Source organism: Hemicordylus capensis, chromosome 2 (assembly GCF_027244095.1).
Source record: "Hemicordylus capensis ecotype Gifberg chromosome 2, rHemCap1.1.pri, whole genome shotgun sequence".
Classification (NCBI taxonomy): domain Eukaryota; kingdom Metazoa; phylum Chordata; class Lepidosauria; order Squamata; family Cordylidae; genus Hemicordylus; species Hemicordylus capensis.
The window spans coordinates 29,233,051-29,260,654 of NC_069658.1; the positions used below are offsets into that span (position 1 = coordinate 29,233,051).

At 45.4% G+C, this 27,604-nt stretch overlaps 1 protein-coding gene across 1 annotated transcript in view; it reads right to left on the reverse strand.

The window, feature by feature from the left end:
- PLCXD3 (phosphatidylinositol specific phospholipase C X domain containing 3) overlaps nt 1–27,604 on the reverse strand; it is a 113,253-nt gene that overhangs the window by 25,193 nt on the left and 60,456 nt on the right. Inside the window, exon 2 of the mRNA XM_053289760.1 lies at nt 4,698–5,406. Coding sequence (XP_053145735.1) covers nt 4,698–5,406 — 709 coding nt within the window. The remainder of the gene's footprint in view (nt 1–4,697; nt 5,407–27,604) is intronic.

The window sequence follows — 27,604 nt, forward strand, 5'->3', positions numbered from 1 at the left end:
TAGGTCCCAGGTTTGCTCCTTGGCATCTCCAGGTAGGTCTGGGTGACTGAAGACCTAGAAAGTACAAGGTCCTTCTTTCTAATTTGCATAACCCCTGACTGCAAGACACAGGAAGCCAATTCATCTGCAACCCAAATATGTTTGAGTCTCCTTAACTTATGAGAAAAGGCACAGAGTCTCTCTCTACAGGCATCTGTTCTAGCCCAGATTCTCTGACTTTTATATACTTTGGCTTTATCTTCAAAGGTTCTTACATCTTTTTGCTTTAGTTGCCACAGGGTACGGTTGTATTTTTAGAGTTGGAGTTTAGGATTAAATTATATCAGCTCTAGAAGAGCCAACAGCTAAAAGTGCCAGGCCATGAGAAATACAGGTTCAAATTCCTACTTGTCCATGGAGTTCAGAAACTTGACCTACCCCAAAAGGTTGTTGTAAGGATACGGAGGGGGGCGGGGGTGGGGATGTAAGCTATCCTCAGCTGCTTGAAGAAAAAGTGGGACGTAAATATGACAAATCATCGTGTCTATTATGGAAAAAATTGGGAATAACAATAGGGCAAGCATTAAGAAAAGGGTTCCCAACCTGTAGTACTCCAGATGTTGCTGAACTATAGCTCCCATCATCCCCAGTTACAATTCTTTGGTCCTGGGGATGATGGGAGTTGTAGTTCAGCAACATCTGGAGTACCACAGTTTGGGAAATCCTGCACTAAGAGGCAGCAAGTCACCCATACTGAACATTGCCAAAGCAGCTCTCCAGAACAGGAGTTCCCAACCTTAACTCCCCAGATGTTGTTGTTTAGGCACCAGACGAAGAACTTCTGTCTTCCCAGGCCTTTCAATGTTTTTAAACTACTCCCAGATTGGTTGGGCCCATCAGAGTTCATGCCTTTCAAATACTTTTGATGATTTACTGCCATTGCTCTCTCTTGCTATTTTATTCATTGTTTGGCTTTGTTTGGCATTCTTAAATATCTGCCTTTTTATTTTGTTGCAAACCACTCTGCTATTTTTAAATGAAGTATTTAAATCCTTCAGACAAATAAAATTTCTGCTTCCTCTTTGCTGCAGCCTCCTGTGCCCCTCCTCAAGCCTCTACTGAAAGAAGTCATGGAGCTCAGGGGGCTGTGGTTTGAGGGGGGAACTGGTGAAAACCAGGGGAACCCCCCCCTTTGCATAAGCAGAAATATCTTATAGTAGGGGTCCTCAAACTTCAGTCCTCAAATGCTGTCAGACTACAATCCCCATCATCCCCGGCCATGATGGTGGTTGGGGATGATGGGATTTGTAGTCCAACAACAACTGGGGACCCACATTTGAGAACCTCTGTCTTATGGTCTTTGCCGAGCACTGTTGTATCAAAGCCATTATCTGGAATCCTAAAGCACTGCAGCTACAGAAAACCTACTCTCCTGTTTGCTGAATTTTAAAACAAATAAAACGGGGTGGGGAGGGAGACCCACAGAATCATTAGTAATTTGGCACAGGCTGTCTATTAACCAAATCAGAGAGTTTGGCATGTAAGACATGCACAGCAGAACATGCCAAGTCTGAAGCCTTCCACATTTCTTAATGAACAACTAAATGCAAAATGATGCACAGTGGCCTGGCTCCACCTTTTCATCCGTCCACTCTTGCCACTGTATAAAATGTAAAGCTGGTCTACTTGAGTGAGCTCAGAAAAGAACTTCTAGAAAGTAGGGACCTCCTCCTCCTGCGTATGCGCGGGAAGTAGCCATATTATGCATCCGTTCTTCAATGGATTCTGTCCCTGGGATTAGCTGTCTCTGGTATGAACAACAGAGCTCTTAAGTGAACATTATCAGCCTAAACCAGACCTGGCATATTGGCGACAGAGCTGTGTTTTAGGGAAGGCCTGGAGACTTCTTTTACTTTTATCTTGATAACAATGATGCCCTGTATTGTACATTTGCTGCAGTGCTCGAGGGGGAAAGTGCAAAGCCATTTTTCATTCCAAGCAGGGCAGATGAACTGCACCCTCGTGATTCCTGTCTGCATTAAAGACATCACATTGTGACAGGTGGGATTGTGTTCGTGCGTCAGTGCCTGGCGTCAGCACTTGCTTTGTGGTGGGCACGCACTGTCATGCCAGTAAGCGTAGCAGAGAGCTACCTGCAAAGACCTTATGACTGGCTGCATACATTTCTGTTCTCCACTGCAATGGTGTAATTTCTGTTCTCCAGTGCAAATTAACACTTGCAGGTATATGTATGCAGGTATACACTGCCAGATATAGCATCCTGTATTACCTGATTAAAGACATTTTCATTGATTAATCCTATGAGCTGTAGTCACCTGATGGGATCAAATCTGCAGAAATGTGTATATGCATAAAATGGTAATAGAGAATTAAAAAAAAAATAGTTCCTTCATTTATTATTTATCGTTATCTATATTCCGCCTGATATGTGTCTCTCTAGATGGTGTACATAATCAAAATACAATGTTGCATGGATGGGTCACAGTGGGCACCATCCTAGGAGGCTTTTCCCCCGTGTAGAACAGCGGCAGGAACAGCTCTTCCAAGATCACATCTGACATTTAATCTGCAGTTTGTATGTATGTATGTATGTATGTATGTATGTATGTATGTATTTAACATATTTGTATACCATCCAAAACACAAGCCTCTGATATTGAATAATTAACATTTTTAACTTTCTAAATTCCTTCCCTGATGAATCAGTACTTCAGTAGTGACTTTTTAGTCAATCAAGATTTTTCATCATCAGTGTTGACATCGTAATGTCATCAGTGGATGACATCCTAACAAAGTGCTTGGGCAACAAAGAAAGATGTACAAACGCAAGGAGAGTGCAGAGTTGTGCTACAGATGGGGATCTGCAGAGTTGCACTATTCTGCTCTTGCACAAAAGTTCCCGTTGAAACAATGAGAAACACTGTAGGTTGCACAACTGTTGCGCAAGTGGAAAAGTGCATGCAGTAGCACAACACTAGTCTGAGGAGCAAGCTCCAGCCTCAGCACAATAAGCTAGCACAACAGCTTGGAGCTGTTCTTTCTATTTTAATGGATGAATCAACTAAAGTGATTGATCAACTAAACGCTACAGCTCTGTTTCAAGTTGGCAACAAAATCTTAACAGGATCTGTTAGGAACGGGGCAAGGGCAAAAAGGGCCAGCAACATAGTGTTTTCCACTTCTGCTTTGGAAGCTAGTTGTAAAAGTCATAAAATTACTACAACATGGCAAATGAGCAGCAAGGTGCCCCAGCCTGCCAGTCACCGAAGCAACTGCAATCATGCTTACAGCACTTTCCTCTTCAATCAAACACTGTAACTGTGAAGAGCACAGAGAGGGTGAGGCTTTCTGGTACATCAGCACCACGGGTGAGACTTCTGGGGTGCTGTGTACATTAGTATGGTGTCCCTGCTTCGCCCAATGTCTGAACAGGGCTAGAAGTCAATTTTGTTTTTGAAGGGAAAAGATCACAGAAACTCAGCAAATTGCAAATATACCTATGTTTATGTCTGGCTCACACTTTGTTTCTTAAATGCAGTGGTAGGCATGCATGATCCTGAAATCAGGACTCCATTCCTCCACCTGCAGGATATTACTACAATCATTATATCTGAAGCAGTCCCTATCTCCTGTGGTTTATGGGGAGGTGGGGTGATTTTTGCTGATATTCCCTCAAAGGTGCTCTGAATAACCTGCACATATATCCCTGAGAGTCACGCAGTCCTCAGGGACTCCAGAGCACTTCTGGAGGAAGGGGAGATCAGTGGAAATTTCCTACCTTGCATGTAAGAGCACAACAGCTGCAGGCATGTGCCCTCTGGTTACACACACACACACACACACACACACACACACACACACAGCATTAGTTAGGTTTTCAGTCAATAAATATAAATGTTGATCAAAAAGCAACAAAAAAAAGGGAGCACAGTAATCTAAAACTATCACGATCTGTTTCTGGCTCCCCACACCTGTCCAGTAAAAATACAATTCTATAATTTTGGTTCCCTTATAATGTTTCAACATAACTACTATGTTTGTGCTATTATATATTTTGAGCAGTTCGTTTGTGGATCTGTTTGTGCAGAATAAAGTCATACTTTGCGACTACCTACAGACACCAAATTTTACATAAACAATCCTGACACTTAAATTAGTGGAATGTTTACACTGGAACATGCTGGGTGAAAGGTGTAAATAATTATTGTAATTAAATTAAGTTATCTTCAATTAAAGCAGAACCAAGGAGTTCTAAGGAACAATCAACAATCTATGCCAGCAGCTTTTTCTTTTTAATCAGAAAAAACATCAAGACCGTTATGATTAGAGTTAATTAAAAAAAATTTGCTAACATTAAAACCGACTCACCTATTCAACTGTCATTTTACTGCAAAGAAAAAATTTACTGTTACAAATCACAAAACCATTCAGATTTGTTACGGAAAGAGTAATGGAAGCTTTACTTGATAGGAGTTAACTTTTCTGGTGTTCATACTATAAGTGTAATTTATGCAAAATGAATTTGCCTGGTCAACAACAGGCCTCACCTACTAGTTATGTATAATAAATGAAAAGCAGGCAGGGAGGGCCAATAAGAAAGACTTTTCCTCCACCTCCTCTAAAAGAAGCTTATAAACAGAGCTATTCACAGAGGTCTTGCCATATATCCGAAAACACCTTTAATGGTAGGCACTCACCTTTCCGTGATTGTTTCTCTGAGACCGCTCGTGACTCCCTTGACCACAGTGCTAGCCTTTGGAGTCAGCACCACCTGAGATATAAAAAAGGAGCCCTTCTTTCTTCTCTCAGTGATCGACGCCTGGAGAAACTGGATCAGTTTCTCTGGGTCTGTCGTGTTGGCCCATGGTGCTGGCATCATCTGTCCTGGCCACAGGAACGGGACTTCCAAAGCTACGGGACTGTGGTAAAATACCAACACTTGATAATCCTTCTCCCACAGGTACTGGAGACAGACTTCATGAGCAAAGTTAGCAGGGCACATTTTACTTCCAAAAGTGTCTTTGAGCATTTGGACTAGTTTTTCATGGTGGCATTTCTGCATCCCATAGAAGTGATTGAAGTCCAAGAAGACCACTTCCTTTTGATGTTCAGTAAGAAAGGCACTGATCTCCTCAAGGCCCTCATTGACCTTGGCACTGAATAAACCATGAGCAAAGTAGAGTTCATTGTCAGGGTCTCTGGGCTTCGTGGAGATTCTGAGATCAAAATAGCGTATACCTGCTCCCAGCTGGCTTGTAAAATTCATTGTCTGTGTGGCCAGCCATTTTCTCATCAGTTTTTTAGCCACAGTTCCAAACACAGAGACAAAGTTCTGGACAGTTTCAGGCTGCTCAGGTCCAACCGGGGAGGCTTCATCAATGTAGAAGCTAAATGAGTCATGAGACCCTAAAGATAATACAAAACAGGTTTAAAACAAAATCACTGTGAGATAAAAATAAGTAACAACCATTGAAACATAGGAAGCTGCCTTATGAGGCATTGGGCCACCTAGTTCAGGAATGCTAGTCTACACTGGCTGGCAGCAGATCTCCAAAGCTTCAGGAAGAAGTACTGTATTTTTCGGACCATAAGACGCACTTTTTCCCAGGCGTCCTTTGCGCCCAAAGCCCCAGTTGGGGCCGAGACTTTGCAGAGAGAGGAGCTCTGTTTGCGAGCTCCTCTCTTATTTGAACAACCTCTCTCTTATGGTGAGGACTCGGGCGGGTGGCTGGGAGGGAGGGAAGGCGGGCGGGCGGCTGGGAGGGAAGGTGGGTGGGCGGGCGGCGGCAGCTGTAGTTTGGGCCGATTCGGCCCGTCATCGGAGTGTGGGGGGTGGCTTTCTTGTGTTGGCCGGTTGGGTGGGTGGTAAAAACTGGGTGCATCTTATGGTCAGGTGCGTCTTATGGTCTGAAAAATACGGTATTTCCTAGATCTATCTGGAGATGCTGCCAGGGATTGAACTTGGGACCTTCTGCCTGCAAGGAGATGCTCCACCACTGAGCCACAGCCCCATCCCCTAAGGCAAGCCTGTACAACTTCAGCCTTCCTTCTGTTTTTGGACTACAACTCCCATCATCCCCTGCCACAGTGGCCAATAGTCAGGGATTATGGTACTGTACTCCAACATCTGCAGGAGGGCCAAAGTTGTACAGCCCTGGCCTAAGAGAAATATCTTACAGCACTCACATGTAGTCACCCATCCAAATACAAACCAAGGTGGACTTTGCTTAGCAAAGGGGAGAATTCATGCTTGGTACCACCAGACCGGCTCTCTTCCCCAACCAGAGTAAGTGTGCTCAGGATGAAAAACGTTGGGAAACAGTGGGCTAGAGCAGGGTTTCTTTACCTTGGGACCCCAGATGTTGTTGGACTACAACTCCCAGAATCCCCAGTCACAAAGGCCATGTCTGGGGATTCTGGGAGTTGTAGTCCAACATCATCTGGGGGCCCAAGGTTAAGAAACCCTGGGCTAGAGCATCACTGAGTAGGGGTGTGCATAGAACCGGCTGGTCCGGTTTGGTTTGAGTAGGAACTGGACCCAAACAGGACCAGACCAGTTCGGTTTTGCCACCCCCAGCAAACCGCCCCCCCCCGGGTTCGGTTGGGGGGGGTCATGAGTGATTTAAAAAGAAATTAGTACCTACCCCCTCCAGGGGGCTTCTCTGAGGCTGGGGGGGTGGGTTTCCACAGAGGTTTCCCCCTCCCCCTGCCAGCCTCCCTCATGCCAAAAATCATGACCCGGTCATAGAGAGGCCCATTGCACATGCACAGCAGCCTCCAAAATTGCCACCATAACAGGGGAAAGGCCCTGAAAGGGCCGAAGAACACCCAAACTGGGCTATTTTTGGCATGAGAAAGGCTGGCAGGGGAGGGGGAACCCCCACGCGCTGACACCCCACACGACCTTGGAGAAGCCCCCAGAGGAGGTAAGTACTAAATTTTCTTTTAATTACTCATGAACCGCCCTCCCACCCACACCCACACACACAGGCAGCTGGTGGGGGGGGTCAGTTCAGGGGGTGGTTCACTTTGGTCCCGAACTGTCAAACCGAACCAGTTCAACATCGAACATGTTCAACGTCAAACCTGTTTTCACATCCCTATCACTGTGGTTTATATTTAGAAGGTGCTTCCGCTTTACATTATATATTTACACTATATAGCACTCAGCCATAGAGTGACTGAGAGTCGGACACGACTGAATGGATAGAGAGAGAGAGATCTATTTCCCCTCCGTGATCGTTAACACTTGTGCTGTTGTATGACTTACAACATGTAAGATACCATTCTACAGGATTAGTTCACACCCTATTAAGTCAAGGAGTGAGCTGGCTCTTTGTTTACACCCTGCTGAAGTTGAAGAAATTTGGCAGTGGCTAGGATAGGGGGAAACATCACTGAACCTAGTTCTCAGCTACAATAGGCTCTTTCCAAATTCTGCCTGTGCCGAATGCCTAATGGGTGCTGCTCCTGGCATTGTATATGAATCAGCACTGATGACTGTTTGCTTTTCATTCTGTAAGCCCTTAATGTGTGTGAGTAGCACTTATTTGTGCCATTAGTCTTGCAGGAAACATATGGGTCTGATTCTTCTCAGTTGGAGGTAACTCCAATTTATGTCAATCCGAAGCACACAAAGCCAGTGCCCGCTCACATTATATGGGGGAGTGATTAAAGCTCCAGTCCTAATATCTGTGGCAAACAAATACGCAGTTAGGAGCGTACTGGTTGCTGTACCATTGCAGGCTCACAAAATATGACATTATGTTGGCATTATGAAAACACCAGAACAACATTCTAGGTTGATGGAAGGATCATCTTGAAATGGTTGCCATGTTAGCCTCACAGGATGAGAAACTGGAGGATGAAAAATTGCAGATGGAACATAGGAAGCTGCCTTATACCGAGTCAGACCCTTGGTCCATCTTGCTCAGTATTGTCTACACAGACTGGTAGCGGCTTCTCCAAGGTTATGGGCAGAAGTCTCTCTCAGCCCTATCTTGGAGATGCCAGGGAGACAACTTGGAACCTTCTGCATGCAAGCATGCAGGTGCTCTTCCCAGAGTGGCCCCCTTCCCTGAGGGGAATATCTTACAGTGCTCACACATGTAGTCTCCCATTCAAATGCAAACCAGAGTGGACCCTGCTTAGCAAAGGGGACAATTCATGCTTGCTGCCACAAGACACGTTTTAATGGTGCATGAGTCTATGGGCCTACAATTGTGGGGGGGGGGGGGACCTGGACCATGCATTTGGATTTAGACCAGGGATTCTGAAATGTAGGTCTGCAAATGTCATACTGTAGTGACCATCAGTGACCACAGTGGCCTCGAAGGATGATGGGAGTGGCAGTCCAACAACATCTGTGGACCCAAGTTTGAGAACCCCACCATAAGACATTTCTGCTCATGCAAGGGGGGGCGGGAAGTCCCTAATGTTCATCAGTACAGGAAGACCTCGTTAATCATGGATCCAGCACTTGTGATTTTGCGTATCTGTGGTTTGGTAATTAGCACCCGACCTTGTTATATGGGATATTAAAACTGGCAAAAATTGGGTTACATCTGTGAATCCGCAGATCAGAGGCAGCTGGAAAGGACTGCGGAGGTCATTTCCAGCTACCATTTTGTGCATCTGAGCCATTTTGTGGCTCATTTTGTTTTTAAAAAGTCCAAAATCCACAATTTTTCATAGGGAAGATTGGATTGCTTTGGGGATGCATTGCTGGAGTGCTGGAGGCTCGTTGACCATGGTAGGGCACTTTATTTAGCGCCACCCACCCACCCCAATTTTGGCCCATTTTGGAACTTAACCCCCATTATTACATTGCCTGTAATGGCCCAGTATCCGCAGGTTCCTTATTTGTGGCAATGTCGAGGACCTGAACCTCCATAAATACCAAAGTTTTCCTGTACTCTTCCAAAGAGTAAGAGCACAAATACCCAAAGTATTGCACCTGCACTCAGGAAGTGCTTACTGTGAACTGTCAGCAATGTACTTCTGATCTAAGTAGCCTTTCTAAAGTGCAGATGTGCTGCTTTATGTCTTTGTGGTCTTGATTTGCTAGGACCCTGCAGCTGCGCAGGTGGATCGGCACTGCCCAAGTTAGGCTGCAGAACATGTCGGCCATATTCCGATATTATTTTTCCTTTAGGCTTTCTTTTATCAGGGAAAGCAGTTGTGGATGGCTTCAGGTAAAGCAGAGGATTGGGAGTGGGGTGCACATGGAGAGAAAGGGCCACCATCACCTCACATCACCTCAAATCTAGTGACTGATATACTATGCAAGAGTGCATGAGCCTAAAAATGTTGTGTTTGTGAAATCTGCGCAAATTGAAAAATTTTATGACATGAGAGTAAGCCCATATGTTTAATGGGCTTGCTCTTATCTCTGCAATTTGTGAAAATTATGCATTTGCACCAATTATACACACTGAGCAAGCATAAGGTTACTAGGCTGACATATTAGTCTACAGTATGTCAGCCGGCATTTTTAATGCCGCCTTTTCACACAGCATACTATCAAAATCATCAAAGGCTACGTAGTAGAGAACATGAATGTAGGAACCACTCCCTGGTCCTTTTGAGAACCCATTTCACCAGCACGGAAAGCAACGACTGAAACAGCTCCTTTTAAAAATTAAAAACCAACAAAAAATCCCTATACTCTTCTATTTTATGGTTTTCCTGCAAACATCGTACTCTGAGATGGTTACAAAGGCAGCCATATCTCTTTATGCATTTAAACATATTTGTGCCTGGAAGGAAAGTCATTTGGCAGTCCTTGCTGTTCTCTCAATTATCTGATGATCTGATATTTTATTACTCCCACAGCCATTATGTTTAGTAAACCCAGGTCTGTTCATTTATAGGGAGATATTGCTTTCTGTCAATCCTCTTCCCCCCGCCCTCTCTCTCCCTCCTTGAATGAAATGTAGCTCCCTTTTAGAGGAAATTTCTATCGGCACTTCTCCCTGCTGGGTTGTGGTGACCACAAAATACGCATCAACAAATCTTTGGCGTCGATAATCCTTGTTATTGGACCACTGTAATGAAGCACAATAGCCCTATTCACATATTATGTTCCACACTCATCCAGTCTGTGTTCAGTGGACACAGGTACAGATCTGTACGCAGGTACTGTTATTCACATGTTATGTTGAAGGCAGGTGCAGCAATATACTTCCTATCTGTATCCTGCATTTCAGGGGGCCTGTACCCCCCCCCCCAAGTTCACTCTTAAAGTGAATTGAGGTACAGTCATTCACACAATAACATGTACATTTGTACAAACATCGGGACACAGATATAGCACAGTACAGCAATTCGCATGATCATAATTAGGTAGGAGACACCTCCTACTCTACTTCGGGAGCTTTGTGTGCTCCATTTTGTGATCATGCATGATTTACAAAGTTACAAACAAGGTTGGAGGAGCTGGCAGTGATCATGTGCTAAGCAGCAGCTGGGTCCTACCACAGTAAAGACCTGAGTACAGCTGCTGGGTAGGAGGGAGCCCTCTGACCGAGCAGCTGCTTATCACACAATCATGGCCACCACCTGTGACCTTGTTTTTAACTCACATACAATCACAACATGGGAGTGTGCCCAGCTCCCAAACTAGGGTAGGAGGCTTCTCCTACCCTAATTATGATTGTGTGAAATGCCCTAGTGCTTGAATAGGGTAAATATTAATCATATTCATTCATTCAGGTACAAATGAATATGTGAAGCGGAACACCTGGAATCGACCCACTTGCCCTGTCCTCTATTCATTCTTCCCAAATATGTGTATAATCTCAGACAACTGAGCTGTACCTGACTTACAGGGCTCCTTATTCAGCTGGGACAAAGGTCACTTACTCCACAGCAGGGAAAGCAAAACTAAGGCTCTCCAACTGTTATTGGACTAAAACACCCATCCTTCCTAGCTGGGATGATGGTAGTTGTAGTTCAACAGCAGCAGGAGAGCAGCAGGATGGCCATCCCTGATCTGTAGCAACCTGATTTAAAAAAACAAGGTGTTCTGGTAAGAACTAATCTGCCTACTTTCCTTTCACTAAGCCTACAACTGGACTAATTTGGTCCAAATCAGTTAGGCAGTTCACAAGTTATGCCACCTGCGCATCAAATGCTCACACATCTGCCATCTTAAATTGGGGTGGATTACATCATCACAAACTATGCCTTTCAGGTGTCCCTATGTATCCCTACAACTGTACCCCTTGCACTTCAAATGCTCATGCATCTGCCATCTTGAATTGAGGTGGATGACATCATCACAAACTATGACGTTGAGCTGTCCCTTTGTGTCACTTACTATAACTGCACCAAATTTGGTTCAAATTGGTTAGGCGGTCCACATGGTAGCCCACTTGCATCTCAAATGTTCACATGTCCACCATCGTGAATGGAATGCATGACATCATCACAAACTATGCCCTTGTGCAGTTCCTATATGTAGCAAATTCGTGTGCTACAGCTGTAGCAAATTTGGTTCAAATTGGTTAGGCAATTCATAAGTTAGCCCAGTTAAGCCTCAAACGTTCATTTGTCCACCATCTTGAATGGGGTGGATGACATCATTACAATCTATGACATTGAGGTGTGCCTATGTGTTTGGAATTACAACAGTTCCAAATCTGATTCAAATCAGTTAGATGGTTAGGAGCCCACTAGAATGTACATGCATACGCCATCTTGAATTGGGGTGGATATCATCATCACCACAAACCATCCCATTTAGGTGTTCCTATGTGTCACGCACTACAACTGTAGCAAATTTGGTTCAAATTAGTTAGAGTGACAGTCCACAAGTTAGCACATTTGCACCTCAAACGTACACACGCTCAGCACCTTGAATCGGGGAGGATGACATCATCAGACACTACGCTATTGAGGTGCCCCTATGTGTACCTACAGCTGCAGCAAATTCGATTCAAATCAGTTCCCACTTTGAATTTGGTTCATATTAGTCCAGGCATTGCGAAGTTGATAGGGACACGGACACACACAGACACACACACAGTGTGTGTGCGTTTCCACCGGGTGATCTCATAAGCTGAAAAGTAGGCTTAAAAAACACAGGACCATTATTTTTGGTGGTGGCCAAGACCGTTTCACACATATCTCTCTTCTCCCCCCACACCTTCCTCTGCTGCTCGCCTCTTTCAGGTGATTAGAATGGGTATATTCCATTAAGCAAATGGTATTTGTATTGAATAAGCCCATCCGTCAAGCGAAAATATTTGTTTAAATAAATCTATTTGCCTAGCATGAAATGTCTGCATGATATAAAACAAAACAAAAATAAAGCAATACTTAAAAGCCAATCCTTTCTACCAAGTCATATGTAAATGATGAGACATCTACAAACTAAGCCATTCTTAATCTGCTCAGACTTGCCTATATAAACCTGTGCAGCTTTAAAAAAACTCATTCTTCAAATAAAGGAAGCCAGCCTGCCTTCCTGCCTCCCAAACTTTAAAAAAAGAAACCTTTCCAAAATAAATTAAGCTCAGACTTCTGGTGAAGATCTGAAATACCAGTGCAGGACTGAGACCTGCTCTTTAGCACAAAACCAGATTTTCAACTCACCAGAAAACAGAAAATATAATAAGAAAGTATCCAACATTTACTGAAGGTGTCAGATGGTGTGAAACCAGACCAAGGGAGGAGAGCAACCTGGGCCAAGCCCTGCGCACCAGCACATGCACCAAAGCCCCATTCGGACCCTGCGGAAATCTCATTTGGGCTGACCAAGTATGAGGAGGTCAGGTGGAGCCACAGGGCTGGGGCTGTTTGGCTCACCTCTTTATTATTACTATTATATTATTATTATTATTATAAATAATTTGATTTCTATACCGCCCTTCCAAAAATGGCTCAGGGCGGTTTACACAGAGAAATAATAAATAAATAAGATGGCTTTATGCCCTCGGCAGGAGCCTTCTCACCACTGAGTATTCCAGAAGAATGCATCCAGAGAAAGCTCCGGAGATACATCTGAGCAGCAGCCCAAAAGGGATGCACTCCCTCAGCCAGCTAGAAGCTATCTGTCTGGGGCACCCCAGTCCCAGAGGGAGCTGGGACACAAACGGCCATGAAGGGAATGTGCTATTAAGCCTCTCCCTTTCACAGAAAGAAGCAGGGAAGTGATGCAGTTGTGTCACATCAAGCCTATAATAAAAGATCTGTTATGGTAAGACTCTTGTCTCCTGTTGTGCCTGCAACACAATTAAAATGGGAACTTGTGATACCCAGATTCAAAAAGCCTCAATAAACACAATGTAAACATCCAAGATAATGAGGTCATAAACATGGCCACTTCCAAGGGCTGCGGGGAAGACAGGAAAGCAGGCCAGCACACGAGCGGCCGCCATCCTGCCCTCCACTGCGCCATGCACTCACATGAGCAGTGGAACAGCGGTGGCAAGAGCTGTGAGAATTTCCCCCTCCCACATCCCAGGATGCCTCATGCCACACGTGTGGCCTCTCCTCCACACACACACTCCGGCTCATTGCCGGAAATGGCGGCAGGCCAGGGGGAAGCCTCGCCTACTGATGTTAAACGAACCTCTGGTTTGTTTACCCTTGGCTAAACACTGGGTTAACACAGTGAAAAAAATGGGACTACGACTGAATGTAAAGAAGACTAAACTAATTTCAACAGGTACAGCAACCAGCCTCAGAATTGATAATGAAGACATTGAAGTGGTGGATAGCTTCTGCCTCTTAGGATCAACCGTCAACAGTCAAGGATCCAGCAGTCAAGAAATACACCACAGACTAGCACATGGTGGGTTTGCAATGAAGGCCTTGGAAAGGATATTTAGAGGCCGCGACGTGTCTATACCTACAAAGATTAGAATCGTTTGGACAATGGCTTTTCCCATGACACACTATGGATGCGAAAGGTGGACTTTGAAGAAGGAAGATGGGAAAAGTATTGACACTTTTGAACTTTGGTGTTGTAGAAGACTTTTGAGGATACCATGGACAGCCAGGAAAACAAACAAATGGATCATAGAACAAATCAATCCAGAATTTTCACTCGAGGCACAAATGACCAGGCTCAAACTATCATACTTCGGACACATTATGCGAAGACCCAACTCTCTTGAGAAGTCCATAATACTGGGAAAAGTTGAAGGAAAGAGAAGAAGAGGACGACCAGCAGCAAGGTGGATGGACTGGATTATGACAGCAATGAATGCACCACTGAGAGACCTTAAAGCCAAGCTGAAGACAGATCATCCTGGAGAGAATCTATCTATGTGGTTGCTAAGACCCCTGCTAACTTGGCAAAGAGGCACCTTTTTAATGTGGTGATTCTCTTTATTTAGCAGGGGGATAGTAACTGGCCCTATCCACCCCCAGCACAGTATCTCCAGTGACTGTTACTGGTGTATATCTTATGTTTATTTTTAGAATGTGAGCCCTTTGGGGACAGGGTTCCATCTTATTTGTTTGTTATTTCTCTGTGTAAACCACCCTGAGCCATTTTTGGAAGGGTGGTATAGAAATCGAATTATTATTATTATTTCTTGTTTACACAGTCAGACAGGTGTTACTGACTGGTTTGTTTTATCCAGACATCGAGTCCTTCCCAAGGACCTGGGATGGCTGAATTTTATTGTCAATGTTGTTGCTGTTGTTATAGATATTGTCGCAGAATATAGGCTGTTCCCAGTAAAGCTGCTTTTTGTAATTGGCTGATGGTGATTTCTGTGACCCCTATGGTGTTGAGGTGCTCTTCAAGGTCTTTTGGGACTGCACCCAGGGCGCCAATTACCACTGGAATTATTTTGGTCTTTTTCTGCCACAGCCTTTCAATTTCAATTTGTAGATCTTTGTATTTGGTGATTTTTTTCTATTTCTTTTTCTTCTTTTCTGCTATCCCCTGGTATTGCTATGTCGATTATTTTGACTTGTTTTTCTTTCTTCTCGACTACAGTTATATCTGGTGTATTGTGTGGCAGATGTTTGTCTGTTTGTAGTCGGAAGTCCCATAATATTTTTACATCAACATTTTCTTCAACTTTTTCAATTTTATGGTCCCACCAATTTTTGGCTACAGGTAGCTTGTATTTTTTGCAGATGTTCCAGTGTATCATCCCTGCTACCTTGTCATGCCTTTGTTTGTAGTCAGTCTGTGCGATCTTTTTACAACAGCTGATTAGGTGGTCCTTGGTTTCATCTGCTTCTTTACAAAGGCGGCACTTGCTGTTTGTGGTTGACTTTTCTACTTTTGCTCTTATTGCATTTGTTCTTAGTGCCTGTTCTTGTGCAGCCAGTATTAAACCCTCTCTTTCTTTCTTCAAGTTGCCATTCTTAAGCCATTGCCAGGTCTTGGTGATGTCTGATTTTCCACCTATATTGTGCAAATATTGACCATGCAGTAGCTTATTTTTCCATTTTTCTGCTCGGTTTTTGACTTGTTCTTTCTTGATCACGCATTATTGACCCTTTTAAGTGCATCTTCTTCACTGACTTTGATATATTCTGCAGGGCCTCTTTTCTCCTCCTCTGCTGTTTGATGGACTTGCAGCATTCCTCTTCCACCTGAGCTGCGAGGGAGGTATAGCCTATCTACATCACTGCGGGGGCGCAGAGCATGATTGATGGTCATTATTTTCCTGGTCTTACGATCTAGCGTATTATTTATTATCATCATCATCATCATCATCATCATCATCATCATCATGAGTCAACACTGACCTGACAGCACTCAATCAATGAACCAAAAAAAACAAACACAGAGTTAAAAAATCAGGCTACTCCCCTTTGGAGCAACCGGGAACGCTCCTCTCCCGGCACTCCGGACCACATGAGCTGCCTGGGGTAACCCAGGCAGCCATGTTGTGAGAACAGCCTTAATATGTATATGCAACAAATCCATAAATGTTTTAATACTATCTCATCTCACAATAGAAACGAAAATATAAAAAAGTCACAATCTAGGCATAAAAACTATTCATGCCACACCTAATGGTTAATATATACACCATAGAACAAATCCTAAATAGCTTTCATGCTCACTGCCATATAGCCAGAGTTATACATAATTGTATAAGATGGTCAGTTTTTCCAGAAAGGGGCATAAATCAGAATCTCTGCAATAAAATGAATAGTGTCAGTCACCAAGGAGTGATAAATAGGTTTCTTGTGAGCAGAGACTCCACAGAGTTTCCATACGAGCCAACAGCCAGATGCGTTTCGACCTGAAGCTGGTCTTCTTCAGTGGCTTGACTTGAGAAGTGTTGTTCTCCCAGAAATATCCAAAGCCCTCCCAGAAAAACTGGCAGCTTTTATCTCAGCTAATAACCATCTGTCATGACTCCTACCAGAGCCAGTGGGGGGGGGGGGGAGTTCACTGGGGTTGAATTCTTGTCTGCAAGGAATTCACAGTAGGCTGCCACCATCCACTTTATTTTGGTGTGGGGAAACGGTGTGGGGAAACTCCATATATGTTTCCAGTGTAAAACCCTCCCAAAAAAGGGCTGAGCAGTCCTAGGCCTCCAAAGGTGTGTGACTAAGGGAGACCCAAAATGAAAAGTAGCACATTTCAGCAACAAGGATTTATTAGCAGATTAAAAAGAAAAAAAAGGTATGCAATAAGAATACAGGTATGTAGGGGCACACCTAGGTAATTTTGGTGCCCAGACCTGAAGGGCCTCAGAGCATGCACCCCCCTCCCACCACGAGGTTTTTTTTTTTAAGTTAGGTTTTTTAAAAAGGTTTAGAATAAAGAGAACCTGCATTTTTTGAAAGCCTCCAGTGGAGGACTTCCCCAGAAGCATGCCGCCGCTGCCCTGATAACTTAGAAAATTCTAGCTGCCATGTGCACAGCTGGGGGATAGGGGGTGAGCCAAGCAGGCCTCCCCCACCCCCGTGGTGGCAGCGGCAAGCGGAACAGGAGCAGTCGCTCGGCCTGACCATTTGGCCCAGTGGCCCTTGAGAAAGTGAGGCACTCTAGCACGCCTGTGCAGTTGGAGTAGAGTGTTACAAGCCCCAACGCCACAGGCTTGCGACACTCTATTCTAACTGCGCAGGTGCACTGGAGCTCTTCACAATTCTCAAGGGCTGCTGGGCCAAATGGTCAGTTCCAGCATCTACTCCCGCTCCACCCGCCACTCCCATGGGCGTGGGGGGAGGCCTCTTAGGTTCACCCACACACACACCCACGCACCCCATCCATGCACATGGCAGCTAGAATTATTGAAGTTTTCGGTGCCATGGTTCGGCACTGCAGGGCAGCGGCAGGGTGCGTGTGGGGTGGGGTGGTGGCAGGAGGGGGTCCCCTAGGCCTTTGGGGGGAGCCTGGACCTTGGAGGCCACAGACCAGGGCCCCAAGGTCTGGGGGTAAGAACACCTCTGAATAAGAACAACTGTCTTTTCATAAAACAGATTGTAAGAGAGTTTTCATTAACCTGACAATGCAGATTCCAGGCAATCAGTAGAACAAAAATAACTTCCCTGATGCATTTAACTGACTGATCCTAACTTATTACTTACAGGCTGCATCAACCTTCCTATATCCCCAGCAGTTCTCAGCCTGCTGCTTCCTCAGGGCACTCCTGGGACAGACTAACCAACAGAACAAAGCTTTCTCCTCTCCAGTAGGTGGCTGTGCGTGAAGTTCCTGGGCTTTCCCCCTTATTTGGAAAGGCCCACCCTCCCAGCAAATGGATGTCAATTTCCGGAGAATCGAGGCCACTGGAGAGTTAGCTGTGGAGCTACAGTCCTTTCCCCATCCTTGGAGAGCTGCTGACAATCACTTGGAGACGATACTGAGCTAGGTGGACCAATGATGTGGATCAGTATAAGGCAGCTTCCAAAGCTGAACATTCAGATGACCTCAGAAGGAATGCCTCTATACTGCATTCCCTATTGCCATCTTTGTTCAAAATCCTCTTGATGCTTCGAAGGACAAAGAAGCCTGGAGAGAGAATATATGGGAAGGGGTGTTTTTAAAAAAGGAGGAGGAGGAGGAGGAGATTCTAAATGGTCCTGCCAAGTTCTTACTAACACAGCACTGAACGAATGAATATAACACGCTCTAGTAAAAAAAGCAAGTTGAAATCAATCAATTTCCTTTTATCCCTGAGCTATCTCTTATTTGATTTGCGTTATCTCAAACAGTAACAATACTTAACAGATTTTACAGTGGGGAGAACATGCCTCTTTGAAGTACAGTGCTTGTGATTACACCAATGATGAACAAAAAATTGCCCTTCGTGCCAATTACTGGAGCTCATCATTGAAAGAGACCTTCTGGATCTCTGGCTTATTTCTCCACAGTGATTTTCCTTCCGTACAATCTGTACACTCTTTCGTCAACGCAAGACTGGGCTGGATGTATATTTTTAGACTCCCTACAGACTTTCTATGCTACTTTTATTTGATACTTGTGTAATAGATTCTGTGAAGATTGTAAATAACTCCAGAGTCTATACTATGGGCATGCTGTATGTTCTGCTACCCCTTGTAATTTTTTGTTTGCTTGCTTGTTTTTAAAAGCAAAGACAAAAGCTAGAAACCCACCCACTCCCATGATTTTTCAACTGGAATATATTATGCAAATCAGATACCTCTGGATGAATTTATTTTTCCCAGTGTTCTTTGTTTTGCAATAAAGATGGTAGTTTCTTTTTCAAAATCTGGAAATTCTTCTGGCAATCTCTGCTCGATGCTATGATTATAGGGATGGGACTGTAGCTCAGTGGTAGAGCATCAGCTTTGCATGCAGAAGGTTCCAGGTTCAATCTCTGGCATCTCTAGGTAGGGCCAGGAAAGGCTGCTGCCTGAAACCTTGGAGAAGCTGCTGCCAGTCAGTTTAGACAATATTGAGCAAGAATGGCCAAGGCTCTGATTCGGTATAAGACAGCTTCCTGTGTTCCTCTCTTGATAATCATACCAGCATTTCATAGATGAAAAGATGGGCATGCTTGAAATACCCTGGGCCCCCACCCCAGCTATGACACACTGCTGTACACTTTATGCTATAACTGTATATTCTGTAATAGCTTGTCCCCTACAAATTTCAAAACTAAGGATGTTTATTCTTCTAGCTGAAGACATACTTGAAGACATATGTCAACAGTAAGTCATCCACAGTTCAAAATGTTCCTCAACAGCTGCAGGCTGTGCTCTGCAGGGTGCCTTAATGGTCATGCGCATGAATCAATGTGCATGTGCTTCACAGACCAGATGCATTCACTTGCCACTCGGAGATTTAACTCCTAGAGAATTTGGGAAGTTGCGGTGTGCACGGACCGATCTTTGTGGTTTGGCTCAAATTCAGAACAAATTCAAGCTGAACCGCCAGTCCACAAAATGGTTTGGTTGAACTGACTGCCCAGTCTGGTCCATTAGATTGAACCAGCTCGACCTGGTTCAACTCAGTCCAACAGTCCGAGGGAGTATGCTTCTGAAGGGGAATCCAGTGGTCACGCAAACGGCCTCCACACATCCGCGGAAGCTGGAACTATGCTGCCTCCGTGTGGGCAGGCTGCTGGGGGAGTACTGGGTCTGTGCCAGGGGGGCTTCAAGGAGTGGTGGCCACCACCGCCGGACTGGTAAGCACCTTACATCTACTTTTAAAAGATGCCCTCTCACTGCTGCCAGCCACCCCCTGGCTGTCCTTTAGAAGCCTTTTCAAGTCAGGATTCCCCTTTGCTTGTAAAAGGAGAATCCTCACCGGATTCCCTTTTACAAGTTTAGCCCCTTGAACCACCAAACTGTTTCGAGCTGGTTTGGTCAGACGGGCCGGCCTGGCGGGTCGGTTCAACTAAACCAGTTCCCGGACCCACGGTTCGGCCCAAATTCAAACCGAACGGCAAAAATCTGTCCGTGCAGACCCCTAGTCCTCAAACTTGGGTCCTTGGCTGCTGCTGAACTACAACTTCCTGCATCCCCAGTCACAATGGCCTTTGGCCATTGTGGCTGGGAATTATGCGTATTGTAGTCCAACAATATCTCAGGACCCAAGTTTGAGGACCCTTGCTGTAGAGGAAAACATTAGAGAGATCTTTGCCTGTGTTTCAGCTTGCATGGGAGAAAACAGTGGATGTTTTCCGGGCTGTCCTTAGAATCGGGAGGTCTGAAGGCTTGGGCTACCGATTGTTTATCCCTGCACAATATGAAGTACCCCTCTGTTGCCTTGACAGCTTCTGTATGCTAACAAAGAGGTGTCTGCTGATAAAGATGCAACTCTTCCTCCTAACAACTGCATCTAACATTTTGCAGACCATTATTCTAAAGTATGAACTAGGGCTAATTAAAGCATGCCAGTAACACAATGTGCAAAGTGGCACATTGCCAGGAAAGAAGGAAAATGAGAGAGACTTGCTGTACATTTTAAGGCCTCATCACTGTGCTGGGATTTTTCCCCCTTTTAAAAAAAAAAAAAATCCATCTTACAGTTTAAAAAAACCGAGAGCGGGAGGCAAGGAGAGTGAGAAAGCCACTCTTTGATTATATCCGTCTATGATATTTATTAACAAAAGATTGCAGGTTTGGTGCCTTAAAGAAAGGAAGAACCACACCGTAGAATTGTTTTGATACTTTCTTCTCAACATTTCCAAAGGACCCACAATACTCAAACTTACACTCGAATCCTACTATATTCAAAGTATTATCAGATTATTATCCACAAAGTGTATCTGTTAAGCTGATTTCAAGCATTTATGTTTAGATCAGGATCAGTATGTTTAGATCCGGTGGCCCCCTTGGAGAGAGGGAGATAATGTAAACATAGGGAGGGTTGGAGTTGGGGGGCCCTCAGGAGCTCGGGGTTCTTTGAACCCATCCACTGAATTATAGCTACACCCCTGATCAAGAGCTCACCAATGGTTACCATAAGTTTTCTGGAGGGAACTAAAGCAGCTGTTCAAAACCCTGAACAACTATGGGCCAGCATGTATATTCCGGACAACAGAGTGTTAAAAGCTTTTCCTGGAGTATACCATTTCAGACCGCAGTTTAGGAGGGTCTGCATGTTTGAAAGCCCCTTCTATGCATTTTGAAAAATGGAAAAGGCTAGGCTGAACCCTGCTCCATGGTATCTGGATTTTCTCCATGCATGGAAGTTTTCTATCCCCTGGGAGGAATGTTCAGAAATGGAGTTCTCACCAAAGCCCAAAGTGGTATAGCCCAAGAAAAAGCTTGAACACTTGATTCTGCAGACTGTTTAAGCAAGACCAAAATCAAAAGAGAAAGACAGGTCTTTCATTTCATTGTGTCCACTCATGCCATTAACAAACTGCAATGGGAAAGAACAGAGACTCATGAGACTCGGTCTCAGTGGAAAACTCATGCAAACATTGAGTCAGGGACTAGCCATTGTGGCTGGGGACATCATCTGGGGACCTAAGGCTGAGAACCACTGCATTAGGTGATTGTATCATAGATACCCTAGAACTAGGGGTTCATACAGAAGTAGCCCGTGCTAATGAGCTGGAGGGAATCTTTCCCCTACCAGACAAATGACTGGGCTCCATTACAGCCTAGGCAGGACCAGAAAAGAGTGAGAGAGAAGCCGGTACTGAAGCAGCTGTGGTTCATTTTCTGCCCCTCCCGTTCATTAGCAAAAGGAAGTGATCCCACCATTAGGAGTGTGCACGGAACCAGTCCGGGGCCATGTAAGAGGCCTCCGAACCGGCTCAGAATTAGGCCGGTCCGGTGGTCCTGCGGGGGGGGGGGTGAGTCTGACTTTAAGGGCAGGGGGGTAGTACTTACCCCTCCTGCCACTTTCCCCCCTCCGGTGCTACACTTTGGTGCAAAGTTTTTGGGGTGGCAGAGTTCCTCCCTGCCGCCCCTGCCCCCATTGTTGTCCAGAAAAAGGGGAAGTTGCCGCCACGCATGCGCTCGTCGCAGCGCGTGAGCGCCCATCGCCGCTGTGCGTGTGTGCCACACACGTCACACGTTGCGTGTGTGATGTCACACACGCAACGTGCGATGTGTGCAGCGTGCGTGGCGGTGGCAACAGGTGCCCGTGCGTCACGACGGGCACATGCATGGCAGCAACTTCCCCTTTTTCCGGACAATGATGGCGGCAGGGGCGGCAGGGAGGAACTCTGCCACCCCAAAAACTTTGCACCAAAGTGGAGCGCCGGAGGGGGGAAAGCGGTGGAAGGGGTAAGTACTACCCCCCTGCCCTTAAAGTCAGACTCACCCCCCCCCCGCAGGACCACCGGACCGGCCTAATTCTGAGCCGGTTCGGAGGCCTCTTACATGGCCCCGGACTGGTTCCGTGCACACTCCTAATGGTGGGATCACTTCCTTTTGCTAATGAACGGGAGGGGCAGAAAATGAACCACAGCTGCTTCAGTACCGGCTTCTCTCTCACTCTTTTCTGGTCCTGCCTAGGCTGTAATGGGGGGTGTCTGGCCCTTAAAGCCAGACACCCCCCAGTGCCAGACCGTGCCTCCGTGGTTCTGTGCACTTCCCTACCCACCATGACAGGGGCATAGATGACATATCCCTCACTTTCAGATCATCATCCTCCTGCCCAGTTGAGCAAAGCAGATCTCAACACATGAGATTGCCCAATTCATGTGTTGGGCCAATAACATGTTGGGACAGCCCCATGGTCATCATGGCAGCCACAAAGTCCTGAGCCACCCCAGACAAGGCAGCTGCAGCTGAAGTCACCCAGAACAATCCTCCTGGGAGTCCTCAATACCAGGACCAAGACCACCTCCATGAGCCCAGGCAGAGATAATGCTGGACTGCAGGGTGGGTGGTACACAAACACAATCCCCACTCTATCCTGAGAGCCCAACACCAGGTAGAAACACTCTGAACTTAGAGAGGGAAATATAGACCACAGACTCCTCCTACATAGACTTCAAAAAAGAAGGCAGGACAATAATAATTATGCCCCCATACCAAATAAATGTTATATATTGCACTGATTCATTTAATTATGTTGTCTACAGAATTTGAGTTGCTTGGTGGGGAAAAAATCGCCAGGACCATTTATTAGACATTGCTCTTCTTCAATGCCAAAACCTAAATAAATAGGTTATGATTGACATCCTGACTAAATTACACAACAGTGCAACTCTGGAATTACTCAAAAGGTCCACCCAATTTCCATAGGAGCTCCTCTAGTAAATGTAGTCAGGATGTCAGCCTCTGTTTGCAATGTGGCTTCCATCCATAGTACATATGATCACTGTAATTATGCAAGTGCAATGTTGTATGCTGATACAGCGATTGTTTACATATACTGTAAATGTTGGCTGCAGTTAAGGAAAATGGCATAATGATTTTATAATTTAGTTTTCATCTCCATAATGTGCTTATTCATACACATGGATCATCCCCTAAGAGTCTTCAAATGCTATCCCTACCATCAGGAAGAACCAGGGAAATAGGAAGCTGCCTTATACCACGGCAGACTCTTTGTCCATCTAGCTTAGTAATGGCTACACCAGGGATTCTCAGCGTTGGGTCCCCAGATGTTGTTGGACTTCAACTCCCAAAATCCCCCAGCCCCAGTGGCTTGTGGTTGGAGATTATGGGAGTTGAAGTACAAGAACATCTGAGGACCCAACGTTGAGAATCCCGGGTCTACACTGCACAATGACCCTCCTGCAGATGTTGGACTACAACTCCCATGAACCCTCATGACTGCCCACTGTGGCTGGACATGTTGGGAGCTGTAGCCCCCAAATAGCTCAAGGGCTGAAGTTGTGCAGCCCTAGTCTACAGTGACTGGCAAAGTCTCTCCAAAGTTTCAAGCAGGAGTCTTTCCCAGCCCTGGGAAATCCCTGACTAGAGAAGATGTCGGAGATTGAACCTGGGACCTTCTGCATGCAAAGCAGGTGCTCTACCCCTGAGCTAAGGCTTCAGGAGCTGTAGACTGTCCAGTTGCCTAGGTGAGAAGATACCCTGCCCCTCTGGGACAAAAACATGTGATGCTCTCTGATGCTAAGCAGCACATTTTGGGGGGAGTGCTCTATTTCCCTGCTGTGGTCACCACAGAACGTTTGCAGAACAGCAACCGGAAAATCTCCAAGAGCAACAAATGTAACACCTGAAGCCTGGGGAATGGGCATTTATTTACTTAGTATATTATATATGCCCCAAACTCACATCTCTGGGCAGTTTAAAATGAAACTGCCCAGATTTTTTAAAAAAGAAATTATAATAATTTTGAAACAATGATGGATTCTATAAGTTTAATTAAAAGCCTAGATGAATGAATGTGTCTTAACAGCCCTTTAAAAAGCTGTCAGAGAAGGAAAGGCTCTTGTTTTGGCAGGGAATATGTTCCAAAGCCTTGAGGCAACAATGGAGAAGGCTTGTCCCTGAGTAGCCACCGGAGAAGCTGCTGGCAACTGCAGATGGACCTTCCAGTGGTGGAGGAAGCCAGCCGGCGGCCTGTGTCTGACATCAGATGCAGAGGGCATGGCTTCACTTACAAAATGGGGCTCCTCTCCCTGCCTTTAAAGGGACGCTGGCTGGTATTTGCTCCCAAAAAGGGGGGGCACAGCCCCATTTGCAAGCGGAACCGCTCCCCCACCGGCCAGCACCACATTCACAGCTTGGCCAGGAACACACTCCCTGCCTTTAAAGGCAGAGAGAGCAGCTCCCAGCCACCCTGCGATCGCAGCGCTGGCCGGGATTTGCTCTCAAATGGGGAGCGTGACCCTGTTTGTAAGCGAAGCTGTGTCCCCTGCCTCTGAGGTCAGAGGCAGGGCACATGGCGGGACACCAGGCGCGGCCCTGACTGGCAACAGCCCGGATTCTTTGAACCCATTTGCTCAATGGTGGCTCCACCCCTGGGACCTTCATCACAATCCCCCCAGAGCCTAACATCATGCACTATTGCTTTTTGCCTGGGGCGGGGAGGAGGGTTAAGTTCTGCTCAGCATGTAATTTGTGTCTTACTCAGCAGTGGCCCATGTCATTTTGTTGTCTGAGGCAAATGGCAATATGACTCCATCCTGCATCTGCAGGCAGGTGCATGGCAATCTCAGGGCATGCTTCAAACCATGTTGCTAAGGCAGTGGTCGCAGCGGCAACAACAGCAGGTGACCACTCTCAGACCTAAGAACATAAGAAAAAGCCCTGCTGGATCAGGCCACAGGCCCATCTAGTCCAGCATCCTGCTTCACGCAGTGGCCAACCAGGTGCATCTGGAAATCCTGCAAGTGGGGAAGTGAAGGCAAGATCATATTTCCATTGGGGTTCCCCTAGGCAGAAAATGGTGGCAGAAGCATGCCTCGTTCACATGTGGGGGGGAGAGAAGAGTGTGCCTCAGTGGGGTGAAGAGGGGTAAATGAACAGCATATCTCAGTGGGGTGAAGAAGAATGGTGGCAGCAGGCATTGGGGGGTCCTGTGGGGGGGTCCTGTGGGGTGGTGAGAGGGCAATATTTGTTTATTTTAATTTTAACACAGTTTACAATTACTGTGCTTGTGCCCGAGGCGTGCTTGTGCCTGAGGCGAATGCCTCACCCTGCCTCATGAAAGGGCCATCTCTGGTCTTACTTGTCAGGCGGAAAAACTGGATTAAAAAATAACAAATATATACACTCGTGCAGGCCAGACAAGCTCCCAACTTCACTGCACAAAATGTTCCCAGCTTTATCATCCACCTCAGTTGCTTTGCAGACCAGAAAACTACAAAGTGGGGGCGGGGGGTGTCAACACAGTATTTTAAAACTTCCATTCTGTGCGTCATAAAAATGATGCTCTGAATAATTAGTATAATAGGGACGTTGGAATACTGTTGGGTTGCACAGGACTCCTCAGAACATGCTGTTTTGATTGAGCTGGCTGGCTGGAAGATAAACTTTACTTAGCAATCTCAGTGCGTTGAATCAAAGTACAATGTCTCTCCCTCTGCCAGAAACTCAGCCCAAAGAAACAAGTGCTCTTGTATGGCTTGGCCTAGTGAGTGCAAAGTGGGTATTTAGGAAGACAGAAATAAGCTTTCAAAGTGGCTGGATATTCGAACCCTTAGCAAAGAGCAGGGGCAGCCATTCCATGAGGTAGGAGCATAGGAAACGGCCATATACTGAGTCAGACCATTGGTCTATCTAGCTCAGTATTGTCTTCACAGACTGGCAGTGGCTTCTTCAAGGCTGGAAACAGGAATCTCTCTCAGCTCTATCTTGGAGAAGCCAGAGAGGGAATTTGAAATCTTCTGCTCTTCCCAGAGCGCCTTCATCCCCTGAGGGGAATATCTTGCAGGGCTCACACATCAAGTCTCCCATTCATATGAAACCAGGGCAGACCCTGTTTGGCTATGGGGACAAGTAATGCTTGCTACCACAAGACAAGCTCTCCTCTCATAGTTTGAGGCAGTTACCTCAGGTGCGGGCACGAGGGACGCATGGGACAGCAAACAACCTACCCTTTAATTCCTATTCACCCTCTCATCTGCCTGCTTCAGAGAAGTCGCAAATTCTTCCCCTTATCCAGGGGGATAACCATGAAGCTCCACATGCTGTTGGGCTACAGTTCCCATAATCCCCAGCCACAATGTCCTGGGATGATGGGAGTTGTATTCCAACAACTTCTGGGGACCCACATTTAAGAACCCCTGCCTTATCCCAAACTGAAACAGAATTTATTTATTTTTAATCACACAGGGCCACTCAATGTACTATGCTGATCATCTCAAGATGAAGGGGGTTTCAAAATGAATGCCTACATCGAATGCCATAGCTCTATGGAATGGGTATAAATATGTCTATTAGCATAGATATCCAAATAGAAGAGGACTCTGAATTTAAGACCACCCCCTAATTTCTAACATCAAAGAACTTGGAAATAACCTTGCCTTGGATTCAGGTAAATACAGTAGTGAACATTCTTGGTATGAAATGTTCATTTCAGAATAGAAAGCTTCTATTCATTTGGGAACTGACATTATTTAGCATTTTGAGAATCTGAGCAATCTTCTTTAAAAGTAAATTACAAGTAAAGATTTTGAATCCTTAGTAGATATTTATTTTCTTACATGATTTCTCTTTCTACTTCTCCCAGAGCTCTGTGTTCCTTTAACATCAATCTTCTAGTTAGACTTAGAGATGCATCTGCTGTCTCACATTTTCGTTAGTTCATCCATTTCAGTTACCTGTGGAATTGGAATTCATTGCCTCCTGATATTAATATGATTCAGTCCCTCCCACTCTTTAAGAAGCCTCTGGAGAGAGACATCTCTTTTCCCAGGCCTTCCTTTAGCTGCTGAAATTTTAACTTCATCATCTTGTCTTCTTTCCTCCATTGTTTTTCTTTACCTCACTCTTCCTTCATTTTCTTTACTTGTATCTGTTTAGATTGTAAGCTTTCTAGCAGAGTTTTGTCATTGCTAATTTAATGTTTGTACAGTGGCTTGTTTGGTTTGGGGGCACTTAAAAAACAACAAGAACAAGAAGTAGTAGTAGTAGCAGCAGCAGCAGCAGCAGCAGTAGTAGTAACAACAAATTGATTTTCCTCTGAAGTCAGAATAACGTATATGGATCCTCACAATACACTGTTCTTCCAGTGGATAAAACTGCCCCTGTCAGTACACCCATCGAGGTTGTTTAAGGGGCAACATTCAGCAATCATGAGAACATGACAGCATCTAAACATGAAAAT